This window comes from Leuciscus leuciscus, assembly GCF_965113295.1.
Source record: "Leuciscus leuciscus genome assembly, chromosome: 18".
NCBI classification, from domain to species: Eukaryota; Metazoa; Chordata; class Actinopteri; order Cypriniformes; family Leuciscidae; genus Leuciscus; species Leuciscus leuciscus.
Genome location: NC_138742.1, coordinates 32,288,258 through 32,297,754, shown reverse-complemented (window position 1 = coordinate 32,297,754; position 9,497 = coordinate 32,288,258). Strand labels below are relative to the sequence as shown.

At 37.5% G+C, this 9,497-nt stretch overlaps 1 protein-coding gene across 1 annotated transcript in view; it reads right to left on the bottom strand.

Annotated features, from left to right (window-relative positions):
• Positions 1–3,862: 3,862 nt before the first annotated feature.
• nup210 (nucleoporin 210) overlaps positions 3,863–9,497 on the bottom strand; it is a 64,279-nt gene continuing 58,644 nt past the window's right edge. Inside the window, exons 38-40 of the mRNA XM_082146062.1 lie at positions 7,422–7,538; positions 7,238–7,312; positions 3,863–5,037 (exon numbers count right to left, since the gene is read on the bottom strand). Of these exons, the coding sequence (XP_082002188.1) occupies positions 4,934–5,037; positions 7,238–7,312; positions 7,422–7,538 (296 nt within the window). The 3' untranslated portion in view covers positions 3,863–4,933. The remainder of the gene's footprint in view (positions 5,038–7,237; positions 7,313–7,421; positions 7,539–9,497) is intronic.

The following is a 9,497-nucleotide window of genomic DNA, read 5'->3' as shown; positions in this document are numbered from 1 at the left end:
TTGCCTTAATTTTTTTGAGTTGAATCTAAGTAACAGTTTTTACAGTGTAGATAATAACTTATCTTTTTAATAAAGTTTTATTACAATTAGAATGTTACAATTACAATTTATGCGTAACTTAAATTTTTTTGTGACTATTTGTGGTTAAAGTTGTTTACAGTAAGACTGTAACTGTTCATCTGGTTATGGAACCAAACAGACTAATGGATAATGATTTGTTAAATGGGTTTCAAATAAATGTTTTCTGTTATTCTACATGGACGTCCATTCATTGTCATTTCCACAACACCCAGTCATTTCCACCACCTCATAACTTTTTAGAAAATATGTACAAAATTCGAATCACTCATTAAAAATGTCTGCATAGTTTATGGGATAATGTTCCACTTAATGTAATAACACAAGTAGTTATTTTTCTGAAATGTATCTAACCAATGCAATATTATATTTCAGGTTGTGGTGGATGTAAGCTTTGTGTTTGGGCCTCATGACAATTAATTTACTTAATCCACAAATCTATGGTAATTGCAATATAGGTATAAATTGGTAAAACTATGTGTGAAAGTGCTCTTACACTGTTAAGAAATTATGTATATCATAATAATTTTAAATAATAATCAAATATTTACATGTGATGGAAATGACATTTGTTCAGTGCGGATCGGAAAATATGTCAAAAAACACCAATTTGTCTTATAATGTAAGTGCGTTCTCTTATGGATCATTAAACTAGACTAGTTATATTTAACTGTTAGACTGTGACAATTTTGATTTGAACACTTTTTTTTTAACTCAAATTCACAAGGCCAAAAGTGCCCGTAGTTGAAGAACCACCCAAAAACTTTAAAGAACTAGTTTATCCGCTCTTATTAAGAGCATATGATTATGCGCTGCAATCTGGTACAGTGGCGCCCTCGGCCTATTTCATTGTTAAATAGTGATTAACGTACATTAACTCCCATTCTTGCAAAAAGGGTAAATAAACTAATTAGTCAAATTATACATCCGGACCAAACCAGATTTATCCCAGAGAGATATTATGGAGATAATCTTCGTAGAGCGTTAAATATTAGGATCTATTCAAAATCTACTGGTGCAAAGGTAGTATTCTTATCACTTGATGCTCATAAGGCATTTGATCGGGTATTTTGGGAGTTTCTGATCTAAACTCTTAAACGGTTTAAATTTGGCCCCAATTTCATAAAGTGGGTTCAAACATTCTACACAAATCCACTCGCCTCAGTGAGAGTTAACGGCTGTAGATCTGGACGCTTTACTCTAGAACATGATGCAGACTAAGATGTCCATTGTCCCCTTGCTGTTTGCTATCAGCATCGAACCCCTTGCTCAACTCATTCGGGACGACAGTGCAATTAAGGGAATTGTAATTGGAGGAGAGGAACATAAGTTGTCGTTATACGCCGATGATGTCCTACTTTTCCTAACAGAACCTGAGACAACAATTCCATATTTAAAAAAGCTAATTCTCAAGTATGGGTACTACTTTGGATTTAAAGTGAATAAAACTGAGGCCATAGATGTTAATGGTCAAATTTCAAAACTAATCCAAATTAAAAGCAGGTTCAAACGGCCCAAGAATGGGTTTAAATACTTGGGCATCTTTATTCCCTCCTCTTTGGACCAGTTATACGACAAAAATATTAGTGAAGATTTAAATCGTTGGACAGCTCTCCCTCTCTCTCTGATTGGCTGTGTTGAATCTATTCGTATGAATGTCCTGCCGAGATTACTCTATTTGTTTCAGATGTTACCTATAGAAGTGCCAAAATCTATCTTTGATTTGCTGAATAAAATAATTTCTAAATTTGTTTGGCAGGGAAAACGGCCAAGAATAAGGCTTAAAATAACACAGTCGCCTAAAACAAATGGCGGGCTGGGACTCCCAAACTTTAGCTTTTACTTCTGGCCAGCTCAGTTGAGGAAATGAATGAAACAGTTCCTCTTGAAACTTGGAAGTTTGTGGAGAGGGACATCTCGTGACCAACTCTAATGTCTGGAGGGAATTCAAATGAAGATAATAACCAGATTTTTTCGAACTCCACAGATGGAATCCATCCTGCTCAGACAAGTGCTGGAGAAATTGTGGCCATATTTTGTGTTCATGTCCAAAATTAAGAAATTACTGGAAAGATATATTTGATGCCCTTAAAGAAATCTTCCATTATGAAATCCCAGAAGACCCCATAAATAGCCCTTCTAGGTGTGCGTCCAGAGGGCGTCCAGAGGGAAGAGCTAAAATATATTTACAACAAATTTGACTTGCTGCAGCCATGGTGCATTACATGCAGATGGTTAAAACCTGACCCTCCATCATACAACGCTTGGATTCAAAAAGTATGGGAGCTGTACGAAATGGAACAAATCACATTTGCATTACGACTTCAGAAAACGGTTTTCTTAAAGAGGTGGGCTCCTGTAATGCCTTTAATACTCCAGTGATCATGAGTTATACTATCATATCCTGTATGTGTGTGTATATATATATAATCTTTTTTTTTCTTCCCACGCCTTCCTCCCCCATTGTTCAAACTTAAATATATCGTAGACATTATACAGACAATGAAAACAAATATACCTAGTACTGGGGCCCAGTACTAGGTATATTTGTTTTCATTGTCTGTATAATGTCTACGATATATTTAAGTTTGAACAATTGTCAATATTGTGGGTGCATGATACTTTTTCATAGTTTGCATACTCCTATTTGGAGTATTGTGTGTAATGCTGTGGTTCTAAATAAAATATGTAAAAAAAAAAAGTAAAAATAAAAAAACAGCTTTTGGCTCCATTTACATCCTCCTATCTTTCGACACATCCAGCGTCCGTTTTTCTGTGTCACGAGAATTTTTACTGAAGTCGGTTGCCGGTCACAAAGCTCGATCTGACTGGAACAATCTCCCTCCTCTTTTCAGATCAATCACATCTTTCCGTCTTTATAGGACTATTTTCTCACCTGAAACAATCTGCTCATGTTTCTAAATCAAGGCTTCTACACCAACGCGTATCAATTATGATGTTCATTTGATTTATTTCTGTTATCTCTCACATTTTGATTTTCACGTTTGCACAAAATGCATGTCCTCTTGTGTGTACATCCTTCTGTTTGTTTAATACAGTTGGAGACTGTAGGTGGGAGAATAGGGGAGTGAGCTGTTTGTCTAAGTGATTTTTTTTGTTGTTGCTTTAAATGTGTTGTATTTTGTATTGTAGTTTGTATGTTATTGGGACCCCCTCGAAAATGAGATGTCACATCTCAAGGGGCTATCCTTTCAATAAACCTATTAAATTAGCCTTACTTTCCTCATGTACAAAAATGGAAACGTCTTCTGCCAGTGTGCCTGCCTCAGTTATCAGGACCTGAACTGCTTCCTCGGCTTTAGCCAATCAATTACTGCACAGTTAAAGGCCAACATAAGAATTAACTGCATGAAGAAAAGTTGGCTGTACAGTACAGAAGGAAAGTTATAAATCTGTAACTGTTAATTATATTTTGTTGGTCAATGCACAACTCCCTCATAATATTATGTACTAATTATACATGAAAAAGAGTGGCAAAGACAGACCTTAATAGTGATATAAGCAATACATGGATAATTTTTTGCAAAATTGTAAGAATATTGTAGTATTGTGAGAAAAAGGTTGACATGCATCTAATGTGGAAATTGTTTACATCATTTGGAAAAGAAACAAGTGTTTTCGAAATTCACTTTTAATTTCATCCTTGTAATAAAGTTATTTCCTCTGCTCATGCAACACTAACCCATCATGAAATAAAACTTTTTATTGATTTAAATGGACAATAAGTGATTTTCAGAACCTAAAAAAGAATGCACTCAGGTGATAGTAGAAAAAGAGCATATTTAATGTTTATAGATCCACATGCTGCAAAAAAGCACAATGTTCTCAAAGCACAAGCTATTATTATTATTTTTGAGGGAGGTATGATAGACGGAAGATCAAACACAATGACAAAGGCTCAGAAGTGGTTTCATATACAGATTAAACTCGTGTATAGATTATGACATATCACAATTCATGTTATTCAGTGCAGCAGTTCTATGAATCACATTATGGCTCTTGCTTACAAAGGCAGATACTAGAAGAAAACAAATTATTCATTAAAACAGTATTTCTGTCTCACTTAAACTGGCTTCACAAGGCTGAGGATTTATTCTGTCAAAAATGGTCACAATGTTGAATCAGACTCAAACTCACAGTAACAGAATTATCAGTATCAGTATCAATGACCATGTAAAATGCTGCTGTAGGTTCAAGAGAAAGCTACTTCTGTCCTTTCAGAACCACTTGATCTGCCAAAGCAAGTCAACTGAACTGCCAAAGCAAGTCAACTGAACTAAGCCCTAAAACATCTGAACATTCACATCAATAACTGAAAGAAGCTGCACTCAAGAATTCTTCAAAATATTAAAACTCAACATATTATTGTTCACGAAATGAAACGACTGGCCGTTACTTTTTTGCAGATCAAACACTTGTAAGAGCACTTTGGACGGAATCAGTGGTTGCACTATTCACACAATAACATGTTTAAACTGATCACATTAGTTTCCAAAGGTTGTCCTGAGCTTCAAAGAAAAAAGAGACACGTTTAACATCACAACTCACTAAAACTTAGGCTATCTCAAGCTATGAAAACTACTGAAAATAATAATGGCAATAATAATAACTGAGTGCACACATCAAACATTTAAATAATCAAACAAAAGCAGACAAAACCATGCAGCCCTGGCATATTCAATCAGATATGATGCAGCATTTCAACAAACTGGGATTCAAATGAAAAAGCTATTGTTTTAAGCATGTAAGCAATACTCTTGCGCAAGTATCCAGCACGCTTATACTCCTGTATTCAATGGTAAGGCACTTTCTTCGGTCTTCAGGTGGAGAAGGTTTATCTGGAGTTGTAGTCTGGAGAATACAAGCGTAATCTTGGGCTTCCCTTCATGTCTGAAGACATGCTGTTGTTGAAGGGGCTCTCAGTCAGCTTAGCTACGCCTGAAAAAACACAAGCATTTATTGTGAGCAATTCAGTGAGTAATCAAGGTTACAAATACTCCTAAACCAGAAGAAATTATAATAATAATACAAGCAAAATGTGGTAAAGTCCATCAGATCAGTTGCCACTTCTGTCTGTGTGCAGGTTGTGTTCTGAACTACAAGAGTGATAGATTCTGCTGCCGGATAAAGACAGTCAAACTCAGATGTTGCTCTGTCAGTGGATGTAAAGAAACGATAGGTTACTGTTCGTAACTGTTTCTCTGAAACATCGCGTGGAGAGATCCACCTATAGAAAGGGCATCCGTACCTGACCTCTGGAGAAGCATCCATTTAATTCATTCGTTACATTTATATATATTGCTTTTCTCTGCACTCAAAGTGCTTTGCATAGCGTGGGGAATCTCCTCAACCACCACTAATGTGCAGCATCACCGAGATGATGCGACGGCAGCCATATTGCCCCAGAATGCCCACCACACACACCAGCTTCACCAGTGTGGCTTTGACAGTGTGCTCAATGACCGATGAGGAACAGTATCAGTATCAGAGTGAAGCCGAGAGCTGGGAGATGTTCAGGGCTCTGAAGGCTAACTCTGAAGGCTAACTGCAAAGGCTAACTCTAACTGCTAACTGTGAAGGCTAACTCTAACTGTTAACTGTGAAGGCTAACTGTGAAGGCTAACTCTAACTGTGAAGGCTAACTCTAACTGTGAAGGCTAACTCTAACTGTGAAGGCTAACTGTGAAGGCTAACTGTGAAGGCTAACTGTGAAGGCTAACTGTGAAGGCTAACTGTGAAGGCTAACTGTGAAGGCTAACTGTGAAGGCTAACTGTGAAGGCTAACTCTAACTGTTAACTGTGAAGCTAACTGTGAAGGCTAACTGTGAAGGCTAACTGTAGGGTTGCCAACCGTTACGTATAATACGGAATCGTCCCGTATTTGACACATAAAAGTCTTGTTCCGTATTGAACTGATACGGAACGCACTTTGTTCCGTATTTTTGAGAATCAATTCAGTGCAAATCCATGACAGACACGTGTCAGACTATGAACAAAGACATTTGTAGGCTATGATAAGAAAAAAAAACCCGACGGTGCGGTAGATATTAATTTCTCCCTCTGTTTGTCTATGATCAGCATAGCGTTTTTAACATCTTGGAACATCATCAGAGAATGCCCTTTTAATTGGTCGTTTCAGTCATTGTGAGTCACGTATCGTATCAACGATGACGACAAGTGACAACAGCGGGAAATGTAAAAATGACTACCTCCGAGCAGCCGGCGAAAAAGAAAAGAGCACAAAAATATACATACAGGTCTTGTATTGCTTGAATGCAGTATTTGAGTGCAATATTTTATATTTTCTTTATTAGCTGTTTTTTTTATGTATTATTGTTTTGCACTGGAAAGAAAGTTAACTATAATGGAAGTATAATTATATAAAGATATTTGCACTACTCTTCCTTAAAATGTTGTCTAATTAAATTAAAAATATAATTTTTTGCACTGGAAAGAACATTCTAGAAGTCTAATTCTATTGAATAAGTTTGCACAAGGCTACAGAAAACTGTTGTGTTTATTTCTCTTCAAATGCAGTGAGTTTTGAATGATATATTTTGTATTTGTTTAAGTTAAAAATAAAACGTATTATAAACTAAACAAATCCATGGTTCATTGTTGGCAAAATGATCATGATAGCCTTTATATTTCACTTCTATGTGGTTCAGTCTTGCACGTTATATTGATTAGGCCTACTTTGCTATTCTATAAATATATAGGCCTAATAAGTTGTATTATAATATGCTATAATGTATGAAATATATTTATTTATCTAAATGCATCAATTAGTTTCCACAATATTCACCAGAAGTCATAATCTCCCCCCCCCCAGAAACATGTCGATGTAAGCGGACCTGCGGTGTGTGTAGAGAGAAATGCTCATTCTAAGGTAATAAAACATAACGGTTCATAATGCAAGGTCTTTATACGCCACTGAATACATAGTTATGAATATGATATTGCATTTCTGTCAACAGATCCTCCTAAATATTACACAACGCACCTTTAACTTCCTTTAACACAAAGAATTGTGTTGCACATGTTATACTGCATAAACAGGTCAGGTGTTAATCGGGCAGCATTTATTGGGGTTATATTTGGTTACAGTCTTGCAGGGGTATTCTCCAGATGCATGTACCTGTGGGAGGCGGAGTCTTCTGGATGAATGCAGGATGATTGACAGGATCTCTTGGAGAAAACAGCAAATGGCACACTATAAAATAAAGATAGATAATTGTTAAAAAAAAAGAAGGAATAAATCACTGTCCTAAAACCCATTATCCGTGATATTAGAAAGTGTTGCAGGATATGGAAGCATTTACCGATGATGACAACAGCAGTGGCAGCCAAAAGAGCGAATAAAGTGAAGAACATCACTTGATAGGAGTCAATAAACTGCTGAAGAATATTGGGCCCGTCTGCTCCATCTACCATTTGTGCTACAAGAAAAGGTGAAGAAGCATGCGTTTATGAGCAATCTGGTGTAAACCGGTGACAGCTTTCATGACCATTATGAGACTGAATGCCAGTGGACGGTGCGATAATGTATAACCATTTATACATTATCAATAGTTATACATTATAAATAACTGCTCTAACTGAATATGACAGTCATAAGCAAATTAATTTGCTTGTGTGACATCACAAATCCCACAACATCATAAGCCATTTTTTGGAGCTTGGTTAAATAAATGCTGTTTTCTGAGGAGGATGAGCTTAAGCTAAGAAACATACAAGGTCTTTGCACTATTAAAAAATCCAGCAAATGTTAAAGGATAATCATATTTCTCATGTCATGACCCCTTTAACACGTGGCTACTACATAATTACAGTGAGGAAAATAAGTATTTGAACACCCTGCTATTTTGCAAGTTCTCCCACTTAGAAATCATGGAGGGGTCTGAAATTGTCATCGTAGGTGCATGTCCACTGTGAGAGACATAATCTAAAAAAAAAAATCCAGAAATCACAATGTATGATTTTTTAACTATTTATTTGTATGATACAGCTGCAAATAAGTATTTGAACACCTGAGAAAATCAATGTTAATATTTGGTACAGTAGCCTTTGTTTGCAATTACAGAGGTCAAACGTTTCCTGTAGTTTTTCACCAGGTTTGCAGGAGGGATTTTGGCCCACTCCTCCACACAGATCTTCTCTAGATCAGTCAGGTTTCTGGGCTGTTGCTGAGAAACACAGAGTTTGAGCTCCCTCCAAAGATTCTCTATTGGGTTTAGGTGTGGAGACTGGCTAGGCCACGCCAGAACCTTGATATGCTTCTTACAGAGCCACTCCTTGGTTATCCTGGCTGTGTGCTTCGGGTCATTGTCATGTTGGAAGACCCAGCCTCGACCCATCTTCAATGCTCTAACTGAGGGAAGGAGGTTGTTCCCCAAAATCTCGCAATACATGGCCCCGGTCATCCTCTCCTTAATACAGTGCAGTCGCCCTGTCCCATGTGCAGAAAAACACCCCCAAAGCATGATGCTACCACCCCCATGCTTCACAGTAGGGATGGTGTTCTTGGGATGGTACTCATCATTCTTCTTCCTCCAAACACGGTTAGTGGAATTATGACCAAAAAGTTCTATTTTGGTCTCATCTGACCACATGACTTTCTCCCATGACTCCTCTGGATCATCCAAATGGTCATTGGCAAACTTAAGACGGGCCTTGACATGTGCTGGTTTAAGCAGGGGAACCTTCCGTGCCATGCATGATTTCAAACCATGACGTCTTAGTGTATTACCAACAGTAACCTTGGAAACGGTGGTCCCAGCTCTTTTCAGGTCATTGACCAGCTCCTCCCGTGTAGTTCTGGGCTGATTTCTCACCTTTCTTAGGATCATTGAGACCCCACGAGCTGAGATCTTGCATGGAGCCCCAGTCCGAGGGAGATTGACAGTCATGTTTAGCTTCTTCCATTTTCTAATGATTGCTCCAACAGTGGACCTTTTTTCACCAAGCTGCTTGGCAATTTCCCCGTAGCCCTTTCCAGCCTTGTGGTGGTGTACAATTTTGTCTCTAGTGTCTTTGGACAGCTCTTTGGTCTTGGCCATGTTAGTAGTTGGATTCTTACTGATTGTATGGGGTGGACAGGTGTCTTTATGCAGCTAACGACCTCAAACAGGTGCATCTAATTTAGGATAATAAATGGAGTGGAGGTGGACATTTTAAAGGCAGACTAACAGGTCTTTGAGGGTCAGAATTCTAGCTGATAGATAGGTGTTCAAATACTTATTTGCAGCTGTATCATACAAATAAATAGTTAAAAAATCATATATTGTGATTTCTGGATTTTTTTTTTTTTTAGATTATGTCTCTCACAGTGGACATGCACCTACGATGACAATTTCAGACCCCTCCATGATTTCCAAGTGGGAGAACTTGCAAAATAG